This window comes from Lissotriton helveticus, chromosome 1_1 (genome assembly GCF_964261635.1).
Source record: "Lissotriton helveticus chromosome 1_1, aLisHel1.1, whole genome shotgun sequence".
Taxonomy (NCBI): Eukaryota; Metazoa; Chordata; class Amphibia; order Caudata; family Salamandridae; genus Lissotriton; species Lissotriton helveticus.
Window position 1 is genome coordinate 1,382,707,661 of NC_136057.1, and position 26,260 is coordinate 1,382,733,920.

The 26,260-nt window shown below is 44.8% G+C and overlaps 1 protein-coding gene across 1 annotated transcript in view; it reads right to left on the reverse strand.

Moving 5' to 3' along the window:
* MFNG (MFNG O-fucosylpeptide 3-beta-N-acetylglucosaminyltransferase) overlaps window positions 1-26,260 on the reverse strand; it is a 144,906-nt gene that overhangs the window by 46,852 nt on the left and 71,794 nt on the right. The window contains exons 4-5 of the mRNA XM_078657839.1: window positions 2,189-2,342; window positions 1,790-1,875 (exon numbers count right to left, since the gene is read on the reverse strand). Coding sequence (XP_078513965.1) covers window positions 1,790-1,875; window positions 2,189-2,342 — 240 coding nt within the window. The remainder of the gene's footprint in view (window positions 1-1,789; window positions 1,876-2,188; window positions 2,343-26,260) is intronic.

Consider the following 26,260-nt stretch of genomic DNA (forward strand, 5'->3'; position numbering starts at 1 on the left):
CCCAGTCAGGACCGTAGATCACTCGAGAGAGGTCTGTTCGGAACTAGTGAAGTTCGGATGATCGGCTGCCAGACGAGGGTCTATTGGGCAGGAGCTCTCCCGATCGTTGCAGTCGTTCACTCTGTCGTCAGGACCTCTCCCACTGGATCCACGTGTCGCTGATGGGCCCCACGCTTGGGGCGCCAATTGTAGAAAAAGGGTTCAGGGACAACCAATAAACAAAGATCCTTAAGTATTGCCCGGCGGTTTCGCCTCTTTAACCCACAAAATATTAATCAATGAAGAGGCAGGCGCTGGAGACTGGAAGGCAGGAAACAAGGTTTTATTCTCTCCGGAGGAGAACACATCAGTTCGGACAGCAAGTATCGTCACGAGGTGCTCTAACCGCATCTCTGAGGCCTGGCCTCTTATACACAGGTTTATGATCTTTATTGCAAGTAACACATTCTTCAAATGCTTTGAAGTATGAAAGGACATCCTCGGAATCTCCCCTTCAGGCCCATTCCCACACACATTTACAGTTGAAGTCCCCACCCCGGTCACAACAGGTGATGATTATCGCGCAGCTGGACATTCCGCCGATTCACGGGATGTGTGGGGTTGATCGGATCTCATAGGGTGGGGGCTTTGATCAATCCGAGGGTCCTTTAATGGGGGAAGCTTCCTACTGTACGGGGGGGGGCAATAAACAGTATCCGCAGAGCCAGGTGGTGGCATGGGAACGGGGAAGACAAACGGGCACACAGGAAAAGGGGGTTTGTATCAAAGGGCCTGGGACCATGAAAGGAATGAAGGGAGGTGTCGCGCTGGGAACAGGATGGGATTTCGAGGCAGAGCTGTGCTGAAGAGGGGTTTATGACCCAGGGCATGTGAGAGCGGGGGTGGCCAGTGCGTGGGGGGGGGGGGCTTGCGAGGGCGAAGAGCTGTGCTGGGGGTCAGTGGTGTGCAGAAGGTGGTTCTGATCGAGGCACCTAAAATGGCGGGAACGCACGACAAAAAGTGTGGCATCAGGGGAGAAGGCAAGATGGCGCAGATAATGTTTACCAAACCGTACTAATTTTCCACAAGGGCCTAGAGAAAGGAATAATGATAGGCCTAGGGGAGTCTAGCTGTAGGGGATATTAGGGGAAGTGGCGGCTAGGGACTGAGAAGGTAATGGTGGTAGGCTCGGGGTAGTGTAGAGTACGGGTTAGCAGAGGGTGGGTAAGCAGCACTTAGTGCCTGTGAAGAGAATGGCAGTGGGTAGAAGGAATACGCTGAAAGTCAATATTGCATAAGGAAAGCATAGAGCGGATAAGGTGACGGACCGGTGGCCGGGTAGTTTGTGGTGTCGAGGAAGAATGGGATGCAGAAGTTGGAAAAGCATGAGTAGGTTTGAAATTGATATGGGGTACTGTAGTGTAGCTAGGAGCTATTTGTGGCAGGGGGATGACGAGAGGGCAATGGGTGTGGAATATGAGGAGTTGCCTTCAGGAGGGGGACTCTCATACGATAGAGAGAAGTGGGAGGCCTCAGCTGGATGTTCTAGTCTTCTTGCCCTGTCTCTCAATTGGCCTCCCTCCCACACCATGCCTCCTTCCCACACCATGCCTGCAATTACTTATTTTAACTCTCCCTACGAAACTGCTTCTAGTTTTATTTTAGATTACAAATCCCAGTATAAGCTTTTCTGCCTTTCACCACCCCAACCCCTGAATATCACACCGTCTAAGTTAAGCCAATTGTGCAAATGCAGTTCTTTCTCATTGTGCCATAAAAACATCACTCTGTCTTGGGCATTTCTACTCACCTGACCCACGGCGCCATCCTGCCTGCCAGTTTGCGGGTGATGCAAAAGCCTGCCCCGCCAGTTGCAAACCAGAAAAACACAGGCCTCTATGAAAGAAGAGAGACACACGCAAGAGCCTTAAGCACACAGGTAAAACCGTAAGAAGTCGCCTGCAGGAAAAAGAATTTACATGTCTGGTAGCCCCTCAAATATTTATACATATCTGTTTAAAACTCATACGAATGTAACCATTTGTATAGCTTAATGTGTCCAAAACAAGGCCCTCTCTTCGCTCGTGGACCTTCAAATTTTGAGATGCTGACTGTCAGCACTTCCAACTTCCACCTTGTGTCAGTGAAAGTCTTTTGTAAGTCTGACCTGCAACCCTCATCGACCCCCCACCAAAGTGTTGTAAATTACCGTCTTGTTGTTTGCCAATGGTTCGGCCGCCTGGATGGGTCGGTTCAGACTGGGTTTTCCAATGTAGAGGCTATGTTCATAAGAATAGGAAGCGAGAAGCAACAGCATAGCATCAAGGTTCAAGTAGTTGTCATCATCCAAGTGGCAGAACCAGCTGTTCAGTGAGACAAACAGAGGTATAGAAACATACATGAATAGACAATGATGGCATACACGAACCCCTGGACTTAGTGTGTCTGTTTCACTTTCTGTTGTAAAACTTAACTGCATAGGTGTCCAGTGTAGGCACAGGAAGATCATACCATAGCTGGCTGTACAGAAAAACCTCTGCTGATACAGTATTAATGTAAGATAAATTAACATACATTGAATCTAAATTTCATCCATTTAGATTCATAGCATGCACATGTATCTTTTGTGGACATTCTGAAAAACCTGACATGGATGTGGCCTTTGTGAACGAAAGCTAGAAACTCATGTTCTTGATATTACTTTAAAAGAAGCACAATTTTCATAAGTCAATGATCTACACTTGAATTAGGGTGAAGGTTTCTAGGTTGTACTGCTGAATATGGACAATAACAATATTGATATACAAAATATTGAGGGTAAGAGAGGTTCACAGATGGCCCTCGATTTCCAATGAGAACCGGTTAGCAGTTTCAACGTTGGAACTGAGGGGGAGTGGCTAGGTGAGTTTTCCGACCACTTACCGGTCTTTGCGGCTTCATTTGCGTGCATGCCACCCCTCCTTACTCTGAGCCGCCCCTCATTTTCTCCTGCCATAAACTTGATGTTTTGATTTAGAGAGCCATGCTGCCAGACTGTACTGTGGCAGTGTTCTGGATATAAGGACTTATTTCCAGTTTTTAATTCATGTGCTGATCTTTTTCTATGGTGCCACATCTAAAGGTCCTCTGAGTGAAGCCTCTTTAGGAAAAAGATGCTGCGTCAATGCTCATCATGTTGATATGACCTTTCTTCTCTACTCCAAGGATGCGTATATGTGCGGCAGCAATTTAATATTAGAACCCCCTTGTCTTTGTCTTGTTGATAGACTCTTTTCCAGTCAGCAGTTACTCCCACCAGTTTTAGTACTTTCACTAGGTGCACAACATCTACCATTTGTCCTCTAGAATGGATAATCAAGTCCCCTCTGTCCTCAAGTCTTTTACCTCACCTACCCCTCTAATTAATCCCTGTAACAAATCGACTGGGTATGTTAATAAACAAGCAAAGAAGAGTCCAGTTTTCTCTACAAAGTAGCAGCTTCCTCCAACGCTGAAGGATAATATAAATGAAATCAAGAATTTAAAATCTTTTGTGATGAAAGCGAATGCCCCCTTTGACAAATTGAAGAAAAATAGTCTTAACTAGATTCTAGAACCTCAGAGGTCAAACAAAGAATTAGAGACACCCAAGATGTTCCAACCAAAGTTAATCTCTTGTCTGAAGAAGTTGCTATTCTTAAAAAAAAAAGCTGGTGATTTAGAAATCAGTAATCAGCAAAATAATCTGATGATTTATGGGGATCCTGAAGGCACAGAAGGCTCAGACATGATAGCATTTCTAAAGACCAAAATTCACAAATTTGTCGGATTAAAGGATGTCTCTGATCTCAACATACTGCGCACCCACCAGGTTGGTTCTGTATTCACTTTCAAATCTAATTTCACTCGCCCCAGAGGTAACATCTCCTTTTTTCTATAGTACTTGGATCTTATGATTGTCCTCTGCAAAGCATTGAAAACAAATGTTCTGGTCAGAGCAGAAGATATTACTCATTCAGGACATACCGTTCAGCAGCTGATAAAAGAGAGGAGTTTCTGGCTCTGCTCAACTTTACGATCCATGAATGCCAGATTTGGCATCTTCTTCAAGGTTACTTACAAGGACAAAACTTCCACTGTTGACAATCCAGAGGATTTGAAAAAAATCATCCATTTCCAAAAAAGGGGAGGAGATGGCTTTTGGCACGAATTGATTACCCTTGTTACAAATGACTCACTATTGCCTCATTTTCTTAAATAATCTCATTTGTTGACCATTTTTTTCTAATTTGTTATGGACTACTGTTTAATATTTTCTTTTTCTTTATAGGTACATTGCACATCCTTGATACTCAGATTGATGTGTTCCATGTTTCCATGTTCTTATGTTTCTTTCCCTCATCTTGTCATATTGTCCCTTCCATTGTTGGTGATTATCCCCTTTTCAAATGTCTCTCCTTTTTATTGATATGACCCACAATTTTATACTCTTCATATTTATCTTATTATTATCATTTTCTCTCTTATCCTTTTTAGGTCTCGCCTGTCGATGCGCATGCGCATCGAGCTTGCGAGCCTATTGCGGCTTAAACAACCTTTAACTAAGAAGCAAGGAATCGTGGCGATTCCTTGCAGTGCCCGTGACTTTTAAGCTCAATGCGCATGTGCATTGAGCTTAAAAGCGCGTGCACATCAGTTCCCTCAGCCGCAATTGCAGTCTGTTCCCTCACCCGCATTTCTCCGACACCTTTTGAAGTGAAGCTTATCTTCACTTCAAAGGCCCCGGCTTCTTGACACCCACATGCCGCTCTCCTCGCTCCGCCCCCTCCCCTGCCCGCCGTGTGCATTTCTCCTACACCCCCTCCCCACAGCAATGCCCTCCGTCTGTTTTACAATTTGAAGAGGTAATCGGAGTGCCTCCTCACATTTCACTTCACTGCCTCCCAACCTCCCTTCCAAACTCTCCAAGTTTCTGCCTCTTTCACTCTCTCTTCCAACTCTCTCCCCCCTCTCCATTTACTTACACAAATCTCGCAGATACCCCAAGCAGCAGTGCCCGCACTACCAATCCTTCTGTTATGCCACATCTCTCAGCTTACAGATTCCTTCGCTCTTTCTTTTACTCTCCACGTTTCTGCCTCTTTCACTCTCTCTTCCAACTCTCTCCCCCCTCTCCATTTACTTACACAAATCTCGCAGATACCCCAAGCAGCAGTGCCCGCACTACCAATCCTTCTGTTATGCCACATCTCTCAGCTTACAGATTCCTTCGCTCTTTCTTTTACTCTCCACGTTTCTGCCTCTTTCACTCTCTCTTCCAACTCTCTCCCCCTCTCCATTTACTTACACAAATCTCGCAGATACCCCAAGCAGCAGTGCCCGCACTACCAATCCTTCTGTTATGCCACATCTCTCAGCTTACATATTCCTTCGCTCTTTCTTTTACTCTCCACGTTTCTGCCTCTTTCACTCTCTCTTCCAACTCTCTCCCCCCTCTCCATTTACTTACACAAATCTCGCGGAAACCCTAAGCAGCAGTGCCCGCACTACCAATCCTTCTGTTATGCCACATCTCTCAGCTTACATATTCCTTCGCTCTTTCTTTTACTCTCCACGTTTCTGCCTCTTTCACTCTCTTCCAACTCTCTCCCCCCTCTCCATTTACTTACACAAATCTCGAAGATACCCCAAGCAGCAGTGCCCGCACTACCAATCCTTCTGTTATGCCACATCTCTCAGCTTACAGATTCCTTCGCTCTTTCTTTTACTCTCCACGTTTCTGCCTCTTTCACTCTCTCTTCCAACTCTCTCCCCCCTCTCCATTTACTTACACAAATCTCGCAGATACCCCAAGCAGCAGTGCCCGCACTACCAATCCTTCTGTTATGCCACATCTCTCAGCTTACATATTCCTTCGCTCTTTCTTTTACTCTCCACGTTTCTGCCTCTTTCACTCTCTCTTCCAACTCTCTCCCCCCTCTCCATTTACTTACACAAATCTCGCAGAAACCCTAAGCAGCAGTGCCCGCACTACCAATCCTTCTGTTATGCCACATCTCTCAGCTTACATATTCCTTCGCTCTTTCTTTTACTCTCCACGTTTCTGCCTCTTTCACTCTCTCTTCCAACTCTCTCCCCCTCTCCATTTACTTTCACAAATCTCGCAGATACCCCAAGCAGCAGTGCCCGCACTACCAATCCTTCTGTTATGCCACATCTCTCAGCTTACAGATTCCTTCGCTCTTTCTTTTACTCTCCACGTTTCTGCCTCTTTCACTCTCTCTTCCAACTCTCTCCCCCCTCTCCATTTACTTACACAAATCTCGCAGATACCCCAAGCAGCAGTGCCCGCACTAACAATCCTTCTGTTATGCCACATCTCTCAGCTTACATATTCCTTCGCTCTTTCTTTTACTCTCCACGTTTCTGCCTCTTTCACTCTCTCTTCCAACTCTCTCTCCCCCCTCTCCATTTACTTACACAAATCTCGCAGATACCCCAAGCAGCAGTGCCCCCACTACCAATCCTTCTGTTATGCCACATCTCTCAGCTTACAGATTCGCACTTTCTTTTCCTCTCAACGATTCTGCCTCTTTCACTCTCTCTTACAACTCTCTCCCCCTCTCCATTTACTTACACAAATTTCGCAGATACCCCAAGCAGCAGTGCCCGCACTACCAATCCTTCTGTTATGCCACATCTCTCAGTTTACAGATTCCTTTGCACTTTCATTTACTCTCCACGTTTCTGCCTCTTTCACTCTCTCTTCCAACTCTCTCCCCCTCTCCATTTACTTACACAAATCTCGCAGATACCCCAAGCAGCAGTGCCCGCACTACCAATCCTTCTGTTATGCCACATCTCTCAGCTTACATATTCCTTCGCTCTTTCTTTTACTCTCCACGTTTCTGCCTCTTTCACTCTCTCTTCCAACTCTCTCCCCCCTCTCCATTTACTTACACAAATCTCGCAGATACCCCAAGCAGCAGTGCCCGCACTACCAATCCTTCTGTTATGCCACATCTCTCAGCTTACAGATTCCTTCGCTCTTTCTTTTACTCTCCACGTTTCTGCCTCTTTCACTCTCTCTTCCAACTCTCTCCCCCCTCTCCATTTACTTACACAAATCTCGCAGATACCCCAAGCAGCAGTGCCCGCACTACCAATCCTTCTGTTATGCCACATCTCTCAGCTTACATATTCCTTCGCTCTTTCTTTTACTCTCCACGTTTCTGCCTCTTTCACTCTCTCTTCCAACTCTCTCCCCCCTCTCCATTTACTTACACAAATCTCGCAGATACCCCAAGCAGCAGTGCCCGCACTACCAATCCTTCTGTTATGCCACATCTCTCAGCTTACAGATTCGCACTTTCTTTTCCTCTCAACGATTCTGCCTCTTTCACTCTCTCTTACAACTCTCTCCCCCCTCTCCATTTACTTACACAAATCTCGCAGATACCCCAAGCAGCAGTGCCCGCACTACCAATCCTTCTGTTATGCCACATCTCTCAGTTTACAGATTCCTTTGCACTTTCATTTACTCTCCACGTTTCTGCCTCTTTCACTCTCTCTTCCAACTCTCTCCCCCCTCTCCATTTACTTAAACAAATCTCGCAGATACCCCAAGCAGCAGTGCCCGCACTACCAATCCTTCTGTTATGCCACATCTCTCAGCTTACATATTCCTTCGCTCTTTCTTTTACTCTCCACGTTTCTGCCTCTTTCACTCTCTCTTCCAACTCTCTCCCCCCTCTCCATTTACTTACACAAATCTCGCAGATACCCCAAGCAGCAGTGCCCGCACTACCAATCCTTCTGTTATGCCACATCTCCCAGCTTACAGATTCGCACTTTCTTTTCCTCTCAACGTTTCTGCCTCTTTCACTCTCTCTTACAACTCTCTCCCCCTCTCCATTTACTTACACAAATCTCGCAGATACCACAAGCAGCAGTGCCCGCACTACCAAGCCTTCTGTTATGCCACATCTCTCAGCTTACATATTCCTTCGCTCTTTCTTTTACTCTCCACGTTTCTGCCTCTTTCACTCTCTCTTCCAACTCTCTCCTCCCTCTCCATTTACTTACACAAATCTCGCAGATACCCCAAGCAGCAGTGCCCGCACTACCAATCCTTCTGTTATGCCACATCTCTCAGCTTACAGATTCCTTCGCTCTTTCTTTTACTCTCCACGTTTCTGCCTCTTTCACTCTCTCTTCCAACTCTCTCCCCCCTCTCCATTTACTTACACAAATCTCGCAGATACCCCAAGCAGCAGTGCCCGCACTACCAATCCTTCTGTTATGCCACATCTCTCAGCTTACATATTCCTTCGCTCTTTCTTTTACTCTCCACGTTTCTGCCTCTTTCACTCTCTCTTCCAACTCTCTCCCCCCTCTCCATTTACTTACACAAATCTCGCAGATACCCCAAGCAGCAGTGCCCGCACTACCAATCCTTCTGTTATGCCACATCTCTCAGCTTACAGATTCCTTCGCTCTTTCTTTTACTCTCCACGTTTCTGCCTCTTTCACTCTCTCTTCCAACTCTCTCCCCCCTCTCCATTTACTTACACAAATCTCGCAGATACCCCAAGCAGCAGTGCCCGCACTACCAATCCTTCTGTTATGCCACATCTCCCAGCTTACAGATTCGCACTTTCTTTTCCTCTCAACGTTTCTGCCTCTTTCACTCTCTCTTACAACTCTCTCCCCCCTCTCCATTTACTTACACAAATCTCGCAGATACCACAAGCAGCAGTGCCCGCACTACCAAGCCTTCTGTTATGCCACATCTCTCAGCTTACATATTCCTTCGCTCTTTCTTTTACTCTCCACGTTTCTGCCTCTTTCACTCTCTCTTCCAACTCTCTCCCCCCTCTCCATTTACTTACACAAATCTCGCAGATACCCCAAGCAGCAGTGCCCGCACTACCAATCCTTCTGTTATGCCACATCTCTCAGCTTACAGATTCCTTCGCTCTTTCTTTTACTCTCCACGTTTCTGCCTCTTTCACTCTCTCTTCCAACTCTCTCCCCCCTCTCCATTTACTTACACAAATCTCGCAGAAACCCTAAGCAGCTGTGCCCGCACTACCAATCCTTCTGTTATGCCACATCTCTCAGCTTACATATTCCTTCGCTCTTTCTTTTACTCTCCACGTTTCTGCCTCTTTCACTCTCTCTTCCAACTCTCTCCCCCCTCTCCATTTACTTACACAAATCTCGCAGATACCCCAAGCAGCAGTGCCCGCACTACCAATCCTTCTGTTATGCCACATCTCTCAGCTTACAGATTCCTTCGCTCTTTCTTTTACTCTCCACGTTTCTGCCTCTTTCACTCTCTCTTCCAACTCTCTCCATTTACTTACACAAATCTCGCAGATACCCCAAGCAGCAGTGCCCGCACTACCAATCCTTCTGTTATGCCACATCTCTCAGCTTACATATTCCTTCGCTCTTTCTTTTACTCTCCACGTTTCTGCCTCTTTCACTCTCTCTTCCAACTCTCTCCCCCCTCTCCATTTACTTACACAAATCTCGTAGATACCCCAAGCAGCAGTGCCCGCACTACCAATCCTTCTGTTATGCCACATCTCCCAGCTTACAGATTCGCACTTTCTTTTCCTCTCAACGTTTCTGCCTCTTTCACTCTCTCTTACAACTCTCTCCCCCCTCTCCATTTACTTACACAAATCTCGCAGATACCACAAGCAGCAGTGCCCGCACTACCAAGCCTTCTGTTATGCCACATCTCTCAGCTTACATATTCCTTCGCTCTTTCTTTTACTCTCCACGTTTCTGCCTCTTTCACTCTCTCTTCCAACTCTCTCCCCCCTCTCCATTTACTTACACAAATCTCGCAGATACCCCAAGCAGCAGTGCCCGCACTACCAATCCTTCTGTTATGCCACATCTCTCAGCTTACAGATTCCTTCGCTCTTTCTTTTACTCTCCACGTTTCTGCCTCTTTCACTCTCTCTTCCAACTCTCTCCCCCCTCTCCATTTACTTACACAAATCTCGCAGATACCCCAAGCAGCAGTGCCCGCACTACCAATCCTTCTGTTATGCCACATCTCTCAGCTTACATATTCCTTCGCTCTTTCTTTTACTCTCCACGTTTCTGCCTCTTTCACTCTCTCTTCCAACTCTCTCCCCCCTCTCCATTTACTTACACAAATCTCGCAGATATCCCAAGCAGCAGTGCCCGCACTACCAATCCTTCTGTTATGCCACATCTCTCAGCTTACAGATTCCTTCGCTCTTTCTTTTACTCTCCACGTTTCTGCCTCTTTCACTCTCTCTTCCAACTCTCTCCCCCCTCTCCATTTACTTACACAAATCTCGCAGATACCCCAAGCAGCAGTGCCCGCACTACCAATCCTTCTGTTATGCCACATCTCCCAGCTTACAGATTCGCACTTTCTTTTCCTCTCAACGTTTCTGCCTCTTTCACTCTCTCTTACAACTCTCTCCCCCCTCTCCATTTACTTACACAAATCTCGCAGATACCACAAGCAGCAGTGCCCGCACTACCAAGCCTTCTGTTATGCCACATCTCTCAGCTTACATATTCCTTCGCTCTTTCTTTTACTCTCCACGTTTCTGCCTCTTTCACTCTCTCTTCCAACTCTCTCCCCCCTCTCCATTTACTTACACAAATCTCGCAGATACCCCAAGCAGCAGTGCCCGCACTACCAATCCTTCTGTTATGCCACATCTCTCAGCTTACAGATTCCTTCGCTCTTTCTTTTACTCTCCACGTTTCTGCCTCTTTCACTCTCTCTTCCAACTCTCTCCCCCCTCTCCATTTACTTACACAAATCTCGCAGAAACCCTAAGCAGCAGTGCCCGCACTACCAATCCTTCTGTTATGCCACATCTCTCAGCTTACATATTCCTTCGCTCTTTCTTTTACTCTCCACGTTTCTGCCTCTTTCACTCTCTCTTCCAACTCTCTCCCCCCTCTCCATTTACTTACACAAATCTCGCAGATACCCCAAGCAGCAGTGCCCGCACTACCAATCCTTCTGTTATGCCACATCTCTCAGCTTACAGATTCCTTCGCTCTTTCTTTTACTCTCCACGTTTCTGCCTCTTTCACTCTCTCTTCCAACTCTCTCCATTTACTTACACAAATCTCGCAGATACCCCAAGCAGCAGTGCCCGCACTACCAATCCTTCTGTTATGCCACATCTCTCAGCTTACATATTCCTTCGCTCTTTCTTTTACTCTCCACGTTTCTGCCTCTTTCACTCTCTCTTCCAACTCTCTCCCCCCTCTCCATTTACTTACACAAATCTCGCAGATACCCCAAGCAGCAGTGCCCGCACTACCAATCCTTCTGTTATGCCACATCTCTCAGCTTACAGATTCGCACTTTCTTTTCCTCTCAACGATTCTGCCTCTTTCACTCTCTCTTACAACTCTCTCCCCCCTCTCCATTTACTTACACAAATCTCGCAGATACCCCAAGCAGCAGTGCCCGCACTACCAATCCTTCTGTTATGCCACATCTCTCAGTTTACAGATTCCTTTGCACTTTCATTTACTCTCCACGTTTCTGCCTCTTTCACTCTCTCTTCCAACTCTCTCCCCCCTCTCCATTTACTTACACAAATCTCGCAGATACCCCAAGCAGCAGTGCCCGCACTACCAATCCTTCTGTTATGCCACATCTCTCAGCTTACATATTCCTTCGCTCTTTCTTTTACTCTCCACGTTTCTGCCTCTTTCACTCTCTCTTCCAACTCTCTCCCCCTCTCCATTTACTTACACAAATCTCGCAGATACCCCAAGCAGCAGTGCCCGCACTACCAATCCTTCTGTTATGCCACATCTCCCAGCTTACAGATTCGCACTTTCTTTTCCTCTCAACGTTTCTGCCTCTTTCACTCTCTCTTACAACTCTCTCCCCCCTCTCCATTTACTTACACAAATCTCGCAGATACCACAAGCAGCAGTGCCCGCACTACCAAGCCTTCTGTTATGCCACATCTCTCAGCTTACATATTCCTTCGCTCTTTCTTTTACTCTCCACGTTTCTGCCTCTTTCACTCTCTCTTCCAACTCTCTCCCCCCTCTCCATTTACTTACACAAATCTCACAGATACCCCAAGCAGCAGTGCCCGCACTACCAATCCTTCTGTTATGCCACATCTCTCAGCTTACAGATTCCTTCGCTCTTTCTTTTACTCTCCACGTTTCTGCCTCTTTCACTCTCTCTTCCAACTCTCTCCCCCCTCTCCATTTACTTACACAAATCTCGCAGAAACCCTAAGCAGCAGTGCCCGCACTACAAATCCTTCTGTTATGCCACATCTCTCAGCTTACATATTCCTTCGCTCTTTCTTTTACTCTCCACGTTTCTGCCTCTTTCACTCTCTCTTCCAACTCTCTCCCCCCTCTCCATTTACTTACACAAATCTCGCAGCTACCCCAAGCAGCAGTGCCCGCACTACCAATCCTTCTGTTATGCCACATCTCTCAGCTTACAGATTCCTTCGCTCTTTCTTTTACTCTCCACGTTTCTGCCTCTTTCACTCTCTCTTCCAACTCTCTCCATTTACTTACACAAATCTCGCAGATACCCCAAGCAGCAGTGCCCGCACTACCAATCCTTCTGTTATGCCACATCTCTCAGCTTACATATTCCTTCGCTCTTTCTTTTACTCTCCACGTTTCTGCCTCTTTCACTCTCTCTTCCAACTCTCTCCCCCCTCTCCATTTACTTACACAAATCTCGCAGATACCCCAAGCAGCAGTGCCCGCACTACCAATCCTTCTGTTATGCCACATCTCTCAGCTTACAGATTCGCACTTTCTTTTCCTCTCAACGATTCTGCCTCTTTCACTCTCTCTTACAACTCTCTCCCCCCTCTCCATTTACTTACACAAATCTCGCAGATACCCCAAGCAGCAGTGCCCGCACTACCAATCCTTCTGTTATGCCACATCTCTCAGTTTACAGATTCCTTTGCACTTTCATTTACTCTCCACGTTTCTGCCTCTTTCACTCTCTCTTCCAACTCTCTCCCCCCTCTCCATTTACTTACACAAATCTCGCAGATACCCCAAGCAGCAGTGCCCGCACTACCAATCCTTCTGTTATGCCACATCTCTCAGCTTACATATTCCTTCGCTCTTTCTTTTACTCTCCACGTATCTGCCTCTTTCACTCTCTCTTCCAACTCTCTCCCCCCTCTCCATTTACTTACACAAATCTCGCAGATACCCCAAGCAGCAGTGCCCGCACTACCAATCCTTCTGTTATGCCACATCTCCCAGCTTACAGATTCGCACTTTCTTTTCCTCTCAACGTTTCTGCCTCTTTCACTCTCTCTTACAACTCTCTCCCCCCTCTCCATTTACTTACACAAATCTCGCAGATACCACAAGCAGCAGTGCCCGCACTACCAAGCCTTCTGTTATGCCACATCTCTCAGCTTACATATTCCTTCGCTCTTTCTTTTACTCTCCACGTTTCTGCCTCTTTCACTCTCTCTTCCAACTCTCTCCCCCCTCACCATTTACTTACACAAATCTCGCAGATACCCCAAGCAGCAGTGCCCGCACTACCAATCCTTCTGTTATGCCACATCTCTCAGCTTACAGATTCCTTCGCTCTTTCTTTTACTCTCCACGTTTCTGCCTCTTTCACTCTCTCTTCCAACTCTCTCCCCCCTCTCCATTTACTTACACAAATCTCGCAGATACCCCAAGCAGCAGTGCCCGCACTACCAATCCTTCTGTTATGCCACATCTCTCAGCTTACAGATTCCTTCGCTCTTTCTTTTACTCTCCACGTTTCTGCCTCTTTCACTCTCTCTTCCAACTCTCTCCCCCTCTCCATTTACTTACACAAATCTCGCAGATACCCCAAGCAGCAGTGCCCGCACCACCAATCCTTCTGTTATGCCACATCTCTCAGCTTACATATTCCTTCGCTCTTTCTTTTACTCTCCACGTTTCTGCCTCTTTCACTCTCTCTTCCAACTCTCTCCCCCCTCTCCATTTACTTACACAAATCTCGCAGATACCCCAAGCAGCAGTGCCCGCACTACCAATCCTTCTGTTATGCCACATCTCTCAGCTTACAGATTCCTTCGCTCTCTCTTTTACTCTCCACGTTTCTGCCTCTTTCACTCTCTCTTCCAACTCTCTCCCCCTCTCCATTTACTTACACAAATCTCGCAGATACCCCAAGCAGCAGTGCCCGCACTACCAATCCTTCTGTTATGCCACATCTCTCAGCTTACAGATTCCTTCGCTCTTTCTTTTACTCTCCACGTTTCTGCCTCTTTCACTCTCTCTTCCAACTCTCTTCCCCCTCTCCATTTACTTACACAAATCTCGCAGATACCCCAAGCAGCAGTGCCCGCACTACCAATCCTTCTGTTATGCCACATCTCCCAGCTTACAGATTTGCACTTTCTTTTCCTCTCAACGTTTCTGCCTCTTTCACTCTCTCTTACAACTCTCTCCCCCCTCTCCATTTACTTACACAAATCTCGCAGATACCACAAGCAGCAGTGCCCGCACTACCAAGCCTTCTGTTATGCCACATCTCTCAGCTTACATATTCCTTCGCTCTTTCTTTTACTCTCCACGTTTCTGCCTCTTTCACTCTCTCTTCCAACTCTCTCCCCCCTCTCCATTTACTTACACAAATCTCGCAGATACCCCAAGCAGCAGTGCCCGCACTACCAATCCTTCTGTTATGCCACATCTCTCAGCTTACAGATTCCTTCGCTCTTTCTTTTACTCTCCACGTTTCTGCCTCTTTCACTCTCTCTTCCAACTCTCTCCCCCTCTCCATTTACTTACACAAATCTCGCAGATACCCCAAGCAGCAGTGCCCGCACTACCAATCCTTCTGTTATGCCACATCTCTCAGCTTACAGATTCGCACTTTCTTTTCCTCTCAACGATTCTGCCTCTTTCACTCTCTCTTACAACTCTCTCCCCCCTCTCCATTTACTTACACAAATCTCGCAGATACCCCAAGCAGCAGTGCCCGCACTACCAATCCTTCACACACACAACGCCACTCACACACGCAACGCCACTCACACACGCAACGCCACTCACACACGCTACGCCACTCACATACGCAACGCCACTCACACACGCAACGCCACTCACACACGCAACGCCACTCACACACGCCACTCATCCACGCAACGCCACTCATCCACGCAACGCCACGCATCCACGCAACGCCACTCTTCCATTTGCAAAAAGAAAAATGTCTAACTATTCTATTGCGAGACCTATTGCATTTCCAATGCTTGTTCTATTTTATCGTTAGGTCGGTGGCTGCCTGAGGTTAACCTCTTCTTCCTTTTTAGCTCTCCACCTCCTCCTACCGGTATTGCTCTTACTTTTTCTTGAATACATTTTATGGGTAAAGTCTTTTGGCCATCTGCCATCTCTTCTTTCTTCATTATAATGAGTTAATTTATCCCCCTTCTCTTCATTTATTTCTTTTCTTTTCTTTTACTTATCACTTCTCTGTCATTTCTTTCTCTTCTTTTATTATATTTTGACCTTCACTTTAACAGCCTCTTTTTATTGTTGTGTTGTTTTTTGCATTTATATTATTCCTCTATTTTGTCTCCAACATGTCTAAAGGTTCTTACTTAACTATATTATATCCCCCCCTCCTTCGTGACCATTTACTATGAGTAATTTGTGCATTCTTTATCGGAATGTTAAAGGACTTCAAATCCCAATCAAAACTCAAACTGTACTCCCTCATTTATTGAAACTAAAATGCCAGATTACCTTATTACAAAAATCCACCTGAAAGACAAATGTATTGTTTTTCTAAAAAAAAAGATTGGCTGGTCAATTGCTCCTTTCCTCCACACAGCATAACAAAAATGGTGTAATTATTCTTTTTAAATCTTTATCTCTTGATATTGCAAGTACAGTTACAGATGATGATGGCAGGTGAATGTTATTAACTCTTTTTGCAGTGTTCATGGTTCCACAGGTGTTGATGTACAATTTTGGGAACATTTCTCAACATAATTACTATCTTGTCTTTTTGAAAATTAAATAGTGGGAGGAGACTGTAGTCTATTGATAGATTCCTTCATAGATGGACGCTGACAAGCTAAATATAGCTCAACAAAATACAATACAGTTTTAAAAACTCAATACTTTCCTGGTGCTTATCTGGCGCTAGGCAAACCATAAACCCTGTTGTTATGCAATTCACATTTTTCCCCTGTACTCCATTCTTGCCCAAGGCTAGATTACATGTTTCTAACTCATAACATTTTGAAATATACGGTATGGGATGAAATTATTTCCTTTTTTCTGCTCATGCCCCTATCATATTCAACTTAGATATCCTGCCAGATGACTCACGTTCAAAAGAAGGACATTATTGACTGATAAATTTGAAAAGTTTACTATGGAATTCTTTGAGCTTAGTCTTATTACTGAAACTGCAATTAACTTTGTTTAGGATGCATTTAAAGCAGCTGCTAAGTGTGTTTTATTGACTATGTTGCATTTAAAAAACGTACCTCACTCAAAGAAACCTCCATGTTACTACAAAATATTAAAACTCTTGAACACAAGTATTTTTCCTCTAATCACAAAGACACTCTTGCCCACCTAACTAAAGTTAAATTAGATCTTAATAAATAGTTGTTGAACATGCAAGGGGATCTTTATTAAAAGTCAGTGCAAAATGTTATGGTGGTCATAATAAATCAGGTAAAATGTTAACTAATTCTCCAAACTTTAAGAAACAAAAATCTAAAATAAATGTCATCTCCGACAGCTGTGGTAATAGCTATTGTATGGATAAAAATATTTTAGGAAGCTTTTGAAGTATTTTAACCAATTATATATCCTAGAAAATAACCCATCGCAAGAAGGCATGGAAAATATTTTAATTCTATACCTAAAATGCTAGCACCACTCAGTTGACCTTTCCTCTTTAGAAATGGTCATGTCTATAGCCGAGATTCAAGCAGCCATAACTTTTGCCCAGATGTATTATCTTTTAATTTATATATTCCATATTCTCTCAGATATTATTACCAAAACTATTATTATTAATTCAACATTTTCTTTTATTAAATGCAGCACAAGGCACATTTGTCGAGGTTATGCTCTCTGTAATACCTATGAAAGACAAGGGCCTCTCTCTATGTGGAAATTGAAGACCCAGCTCCCTGAATAACATGGATTGCAAGATTTTTGCAAAGATCTTGGCTCTACGTATTAATCAAGTCATTCCTGATTTAACTGGAATAGAACAATCAGGATTTGTAAAGGGTAGATATATCATTGACAATTGAAGGATCTTTTTTAACATTATTCACCAGTGCCACGACCCACAAGCAGTCATCACATTTAATTCTAAAAAAGCCTTTGACCGTGTTCCTTGGGATTTTATGTTTCGAGCATTAAAATGGCACAGTTACAACTTTCAAATTTTAGTTTGCTCCACTCCGCAACTACCACTTCAATTTTTGTTAACGGTTTGCAATTCCCTTACTTACTTAGTTGCATCGAGGCACTATGCAGGGATGCCCAGTATCTCCCTTACTTTTTATACACTCTTTAAAGCCTTTTTTTAGATAACATTTGTTGCTCCAATCAGTTTTCGAGTTACAAGCATAAAGACATTGAAGTCAGATGTACTGCTCATGCAGGCAAAGTTCTTCTTTTCATATCTAACCCTCAAGCAACAATTCCTGAATTCTTTAGGATATTAAAAGAACATTCTAATATATCAGGGTATAGGTGGAATAGTGACAAATCAGAAGTCATATCCCTTAATAAGCACTGTTTCAAAGAGATGTTTAATAAAACCGGATTTAAGGGGAATTTCAAACATATCAAATGTTTTGGTATCCTATACGCTAACTCCATTAAAAACACTATCTCTAACAACTCTGTGACAGTTATACAAAAAACAATGCAAAGTACAAAAGTAGGAAGCGCACAGCTTCTTTTGAAATTTACACAAAGTTTTTTATAGAAAGTTCCTTAAAAGATTGGGTGCTCCTGACAGGTAACGTGTCCGTCCTTAACACGTCTCTTAGTAATACATCATGTGCCACCATGGGATCATGGCGACATCCCTGAATGTAGGGCACTCCTTTAGGTTCTCAGAAAATGAGATTCCAGAAAAGAGTTCGAAAAGAATTTTAATCATTCATTATTCGATTTTTTACAGAGTTCATCAGTTGAGTATTTCACAATAAATGTATCCAAAGAAACTTATTTCTATGCTCCAATGCATTTCGGGCTATGGCAAGCCCTTCATCGGGGAGCCTCTGCAATTAAATCAGACATAGCAATCGGTATCATGTACTAAAAACCTAAATAACAATAGTCTACTGATTTAAATGAAATCTGAGTGAAAGTGAAAAAATAACCGTGAGAATTACGTGCGCATCGAGTGCTCCACGAAGAACCTTTAAGTCAGATCAAACAGTATACGTGAGTGAGGGTCAAAATCATTAAAGTGCGAAAACATGAGTTGCAAGCATAATGTGCCATTGAAAACCAGACTCATGAGAGTGCCTGACGATATGCAGAGTGAAGACCTTAAGGGACGCCTAATGGTATCCGCTGTTAAAAAACACGTGAGTGAATCTTACAGTGCCTAACGGAGTATAGGTATCAACATAGCGTGAACAGACATGCTTACGAAATACAGGTATGTTTAGTGAAGCGCGTGTGGGGCGGTTAACGATGTGGCGAAAGAAAGGCTATGGGTACTCACGGTGAATCAGGATCATTGCGCGTGTAAAAAACGCCGATGTCGGTAGCCCAGGAAGTGCGGTGAGATTCGTAAACAGAAAAATCAAAAACGGACTAACAGGCGGTCAGCCAGAAATTCAACAAAACGTGGTGGCCATCTTAAAGTGGTGTACCAGAGGGTAAACAGTGTGGGTGAATTAACTAAACATTAGCTAGGGATGATAATTTACAGTAGTTGCATGTAACGGAACAGTGTATATTTAAATAGCAATAATTACACAAAGCATGCAAATTCCAAACGATCATTGAGACCAGCCGGTCTCATGGTTTGCATACGATAAATCCAGGCCATCTCTCTTTGGAGTAAGTGCTTACTGTTATCAATTCCTTCCCTTTTTCGCACTTGTTCCAAGATTAGAAATTTTAGCTGAGAGACATTATGTCTATGTTCATTAAAGTGCACAGCCACATTGGATTTGGTGTTCCGAAGTCTAATGTTCGATTTATGCTCATTGATTCGAGTTTTTATCTTTCTCTCAGTCTTCCCAATGTAGCATTTCCCACAGGGACATTTAATTAAATACACAACATTTGTTGAGTCGCATGTAGCGTCTACACACAGTTTAATGGGATTGCCTCTCATTGGGTGATTAACTGTAGTTCCAGGAATTATGTTATTGCAGTTTCCACAATTTTTACAAGGTCTAGTTCCTTTAGGAAGTGTTTTCTCTTGGTGTTTGTTGGTCAGGAGTTCCTTAAGGTTGGCACTACGAGTGTATGCGAAGAGAGGTGGTTCCTTAAAAGTCATACCAAAATCTGGTTCAACACTCATGATGGGCCAATGTCTCAAAATTATTCGTTTGTATGTGGAACTCATATTAGAAAATTTAGACACAAGTACCATTCTGTTGCTGGTCTTTGGAGGAACCTTAACAAACAATGATTCTCTTGGAGTTTCAATGGCTTTCTTTTTAGCACTTTCAATGAGTGTCGGGGGATACCCCCTAGCTAGAAATCTCTCACCCATTTCATGTAGTCTAACCTGTGTTTGTTCTGGGTTGGAGGTAATCCGTCTGATTCTCAACATTTGTGATGCAGGCAAGTGTGTTTTCAATGAACCTTGGTGATGGCTTGAGAAATGCAATGCATTATTGCGATCAGTTTTTTTACGAAAAAGATCAGTTTCAAAACCATTCTTAGTGATGGTGACTTTAACATCCAAAAACGTGATGGATTGGTTGTCAATCTCCCAAGTAAATTGTATACGTTCGTTAGCTTGATTCAAGCTTGTGAGGGCCTGGGATAAAGATTCTTTAGTATCTTTCCATGCGAGGAAAACATCGTCAATGTACCGTGCGTACATTATGGCATTGTTGGTCCAAATAGGGTTGTCATAGATGTGGGTCTGCTCAAAGTACTTCATGTAAATATTGGCGTAGGTGGGCGCCGCGCAATTACCCATCGAGGTTCCAGACAGCTGTAGGAACCAGTCGTCATCAAGTTGAAAGTAACTCTGATATAGAGTAAACATGGTGAGTTCCATGAGGAAATGTTGCATGTCTGGTGCGAAGTTGCTTTCCAAAATTGATTTCTCCATAGCTTCAATGCCCCCAGCATGGGGGATTGAAGTATATAAAGAGCGGACATCCGCAGTGCATAGTAAGATCTGTTCATCTCCCACGAGGTTCAATTCTGACAGTTTTCTCAAGAAGTCGGCAGTGTCCTGAATATAACTTTGCATGTTCCTGACGCTCGGTTGCAAATACCGGTCAATGAACTTTCCGACCGGTTCATGGAGTGAACCTTTGGTAGAGACGATAGGCCTGAAAGGAGGGTCCTCCAGGCTCTTGTGTATCTTAGGTATAAGATAAATAGTAGGACTCTTAGGAAATGGTGCAAGTAGGTATTTCTTTGTTCTATCATCTATGGTGCCGTTTTCATATGCTTTTTGTACAATGTTAGTCAAGATCTCCTTAAATTGCGTTGTGGGGTTCCCTGGTAATTTCATATAGGTTTGTTCATCTTGTATATGCTCTAACATTTTGCGATGGTATAAGGATGAATTCATTATCACCAAGGCGCCGCCCTTGTCAGCCTTTATGCATTTGATTTCTTTGTTTGTTGAAAGTCTTCTCAAGGTGTCCTGATCTTTTCGAGTGATGTTTCTTTGATTCTTCTACATTCAGGGATGTCGCCATGATCCCATGGTGGCACATGATGTATTACTAAGAGACGTGTTAAGGACGGACACGTTACCTGTCAGGAGCACCCAATCTTTTAAGGAACTTTCTATAAAAAACTTTGTGTAAATTTCAAAAGAAGCTGTGCGCTTCCTACTTTTGTACTTTGCATATCTTCTGATCCGCCCAATCAGGGGGCAGCACGCATTGATTGAACATGCAATATGAAGAAATTAGTAAATCCACTGATGCCAAGGCGGAAGTCTTGGCATTTGATGCTGATGAAACAGCTCGCATCTACGCGCTAATTGATGAGGACATTGCATCTAATACCTCTAGCCGCACTAAGGAACAGTGTATACGACAATTGTTGTACTTATCCAAGAGGGAAATGAACCAAAAATTGCACGCTAGTACGCTTTTGAAATATCATCGCGCCCTACGCATCCCGAGGGGTTTGCGCATAGCATTGAAACCGTCGTTATGCAAGAATTCCAAGTCCTTTCAGGAAAAATGGAACGCAGTGTTGAACAAGTGCAGCCTAGACTTGATATTGCTTATTATCCAGGAACTTTCAAACATCTTAATTGAATTGGGAAAAGAAATCAAAGAAGTGGAGAGTGAGTTATCTGAAATGACCAGCACTGAGGAATGGAACAACATATTGGAAGACACCAAGGTGCAGATTGATAAGCACACTCGGGAAATCAACGAGAGAAAGATAAGGAAATTTAGGAGAGATACCCAAGATTACAAATTGGGAGAAGTATACACGTGGGCTGATGTATACGCCCAACGTAGGAGAAACAAGTCACCAACTTCTCAAACAGATACATCTTCCTCTGAGAGTGACACATCTAACCGTACATTTAGAAAAACACCCATAATTATAAGCAAACCAACTAATTCAAGTCAACAACCAGGTCCTTCCACTGCGGTTCCTTTTTTGGTCGAAAGTATAGACACTATAAACGACCCAGGCGGGGTCTTAGAAAAGGAAAAAGAGAAAGAGAAAAAATCTACTCATCCAAGCACTCGGAGCACACAGAAAGAAAAGAAGAAGCAGAACACTTGATTATTAACATTTCCGATGTTACTTTGAGCAAACATGAAATGGATCTATTATCTAAAGGCACATCTTTTGTACCAACGTACAGAACCAACCCTCTTGAACTTCAAGTCAATACGTATAAGTTTACACGAAAACTTAAGCTACGCCATTATTTTGATCATGTTTTACCACCACTTCCGGTCAAACAAGACTTACTCATGGGCCTCAGACCTTCTAGTACTTTTGAGGCGCCTACAAGCCATAAGAGTATTGATCTCTTTGAGAGTTTGGTGAACCAAGACATCCTGAAATTAAACTATAAGAAGAAGAATCAAAGAAACATCACCCGAAAAGATCAGGACACCTTGAGAAGACTTTCAACAAACAAAGAAATCAAATGCATAAAGGCTGACAAGGGCGGCGCCTTGGTGATAATGAATTCATCCTTATACCATCGCAAAATGTTAGAGCATATACAAGATGAACAAACCTGTATGAAATTACCAGGGAACCCCACAACGCAATTTAAGGAGATCTTGACTAACATTGTACAAAAAGCATATGAAAACGGCACCATAGATGATAGTACAAAGAAATACCTACTTGCACCATTTCCTAAGAGTCCTACTATTTATCTTATACCTAAGATACACAAGAGCCTAGAGGACCCTCCTTTCAGGCCTATCGTCTCTACCAAAGGTTCACTCCATGAACCGGTCGGAAAGTTCATTGACCGGTATTTGCAACCGAGCGTCAGGAACATGCAAAGTTATATTCAGGACACTGCCGACTTCTTGAGAAAACTGTCAGAATTGAACCTCGTGGGAGATGAACAGATCTTACTATGCACTGCGGATGTCCGCTCTTTATATACTTCATAATTTACAACAAGGGGTGGTGATGGACAGAGTCTCTGAATTAAGCAGAGTACTCTCACCCAGTCAAGAGATCAGGGCTAGATCCAACACCGTTTTTTAGCTCATTGCACCATCCCAGTTTCAGAACCTGGCTGTATGCAAATTAGTCTGTCCCTGGCCCAGTGCATCATGGGAACAGGGCAGACCAGACTACAAAAGCCAATTCTTACACTGGGAAGGAAACAAGCTTCCGGGGACCGGTTTCTGCCATTTCAGGCGTCTTCGGCCCGGCTTGCTTGAATCCTGATGGTGCAATGAGCAAGGGACTCACATCTGAGTATACCCTTCCACGCTTAGGGTGGACAAAATAATTTACAACAAGGGGTGGTGATGGACAGAGTCTCTGAATTAAGCAGAGTACTCTCACCCAGTCAAGAGATCAGGGCTAGATCCAACACCGTTTTTTAGCTCATTGCACCATCCCAGTTTCAGAACCTGGCTGTATGCAAATTAGTCTGTCCCTGGCCCAGTGCATCATGGGAACAGGGCAGACCAGACTACAAAAGCCAATTCTTACACTGGGAAGGAAACAAGCTTCCGGGGACCGGTTTCTGCCATTTCAGGCGTCTTCGGCCCGGCTTGCTTGAATCCTGATGGTGCAATGAGCAAGGGACTCACATCTGAGTATACCCTTCCACGCTTAGGGTGGACAAAATAATTTACAACAAGGGGTCATCACCACCCCCTTTTCTGAATCGTTTTTGGCCACTATAGGTGTGGCAGGGTATACTCAGACATGAGTCCCTTTCTCACTGCTCCATCAGGATTCAAGCAAGCCGGGCCGAAGAGGCTGAAATGCCAGAAACCGGTCCCCGGTAGCTTGTCTCCTTTCTGGTGAAGAATTGGCTTGGTAGTTTGGTCTGCCCTGTTCCCATGATGCACTGGGCCAGGGACAGACTAATTTGCATATAGCCAGGTTCTGAGCTGGGATGGGGCAGTGAGATAAATAACGGTGATGGATCAAGCCCTGATCTTTGGACTGGGTAAGAGTGGTCTGCTTAATTCAGACACTCTGTTCATCACCACCCCTTTTCTGAATCGTTTTTGGCCACTATAGGTGTGGCAGGGTATACTCAGACATGAGTCCCTTTCTCACTGCTCCATCAGGATTCAAGCAAGCCGGGCCGAAGAGGCTGAAATGCCAGAAACCGGTCCCCGGTAGCTTGTCTCCTTTCTGGTGAAGAATTGGCTTGGTAGTTTGGTCTGCCCTGTTCCCATGATGCACTGGGCCAGGGACAGACTAATTTGCATATAGCCAGGTTCTGAGCTGGCTGGGATGGGGCAGTGAGATAAATAACGGTGATGGATCAAGCCCTGATCTTTGGACTGGGTAAGAGTGGTCTGCTTAATTCAGACACTCTGTTCATCACCACCCCCTTTTCTGAATCGTTTTTGGCCACTATAGGTGTGGCAGGGTATACTCAGACATGAGTCCCTTTCTCACTGCTCCATCAGGATTCAAGCAAGCCGGGCCGAAGAGGCTGAAATGCCAGAAACCGGTCCCCGGTAGCTTGTCTCCTTTCTGGTGAAGAATTGGCTTGGTAGTTTGGTCTGCCCTGTTCCCATGATGCACTGGGCCAGGGACAGACTAATTTGCATATAGCCAGGTTCTGAGCTGGGATGGGGCAGTGAGATAAATAACGGTGATGGATCAAGCCCTGATCTTTGGACTGGGTAAGAGTGGTCTGCTTAATTCAGACACTCTGTTCATCACCACCCCCTTTTCTGAATCGTTTTTGGCCACTATAGGTGTGGCAGGGTATACTCAGACATGAGTCCCTTTCTCACTGCTCCATCAGGATTCAAGCAAGCCGGGCCGAAGAGGCTGAAATGCCAGAAACCGGTCCCCGGTAGCTTGTCTCCTTTCTGGTGAAGAATTGGCTTGGTAGTTTGGTCTGCCCTGTTCCCATGATGCACTGGGCCAGGGACAGACTAATTTGCATATAGCCAGGTTCTGAGCTGGGATGGGGCAGTGAGATAAATAACGGTGATGGATCAAGCCCTGATCTTTGGACTGGGTAAGAGTGGTCTGCTTAATTCAGACACTCTGTTCATCACCACCCCCTTTTCTGAATCGTTTTTGGCCACTATAGGTGTGGCAGGGTATACTCAGACATGAGTCCCTTTCTCACTGCTCCATCAGGCTTCAAGCAAGCCGGGCCGAAGAGGCTGAAATGCCAGAAACCGGTCCCCGGTAGCTTGTCTCCTTTCTGGTGAAGAATTGGCTTGGTAGTTTGGTCTGCCCTGTTCCCATGATGCACTGGGCCAGGGACAGACTAATTTGCATATAGCCAGGTTCTGAGCTGGGATGGGGCAGTGAGATAAATAACGGTGATGGATCAAGCCCTGATCTTTGGACTGGGTAAGAGTGGTCTGCTTAATTCAGACACTCTGTTCATCACCACCCCCTTTTCTGAATCGTTTTTGGCCACTATAGGTGTGGCAGGGTATACTCAGACATGAGTCCCTTTCTCACTGCTCCATCAGGATTCAAGCAAGCCGGGCCGAAGAGGCTGAAATGCCAGAAACCGGTCCCCGGTAGCTTGTCTACTTTCTGGTGAAGAATTGGCTTGGTAGTTTGGTCTGCCCTGTTCCCATGATGCACTGGGCCAGGGACAGACTAATTTGCATATAGCCAGGTTCTGAGCTGGGATGGGGCAGTGAGATAAATAACGGTGATGGATCAAGCCCTGATCTTTGGACTGGGTAAGAGTGGTCTGCTTAATTCAGACACTCTGTTCATCACCACCCCCTTTTCTGAATCGTTTTTGGCCACTATAGGTGTGGCAGGGTATACTCAGACATGAGTCCCTTTCTCACTGCTCCATCAGGATTCAAGCAAGCCGGGCCGAAGAGGCTGAAATGCCAGAAACCGGTCCCCGGTAGCTTGTCTCCTTTCTGGTGAAGAATTGGCTTGGTAGTTTGGTCTGCCCTGTTCCCATGATGCACTGGGCCAGGGACAGACTAATTTGCATATAGCCAGGTTCTGAGCTGGGATGGGGCAGTGAGATAAATAACGGTGATGGATCAAGCCCTGATCTTTGGACTGGGTAAGAGTGGTCTGCTTAATTCAGACACTCTGTTCATCACCACCCCCTTTTCTGAATCGTTTTTGGCCACTATAGGTGTGGCAGGGTATACTCAGACATGAGTCCCTTTCTTACTGCTCCATCAGGATTCAAGCAAGCCGGGCCGAAGAGGCTGAAATGCCAGAAACCGGTCCCCGGTAGCTTGTCTCCTTTCTGGTGAAGAATTGGCTTGGTAGTTTGGTCTGCCCTGTTCCCATGATGCACTGGGCCAGGGACAGACTAATTTGCATATAGCCAGGTTCTGAGCTGGGATGGGGCAGTGAGATAAATAACGGTGATGGATCAAGCCCTGATCTTTGGACTGGGTAAGAGTGGTCTGCTTAATTCAGA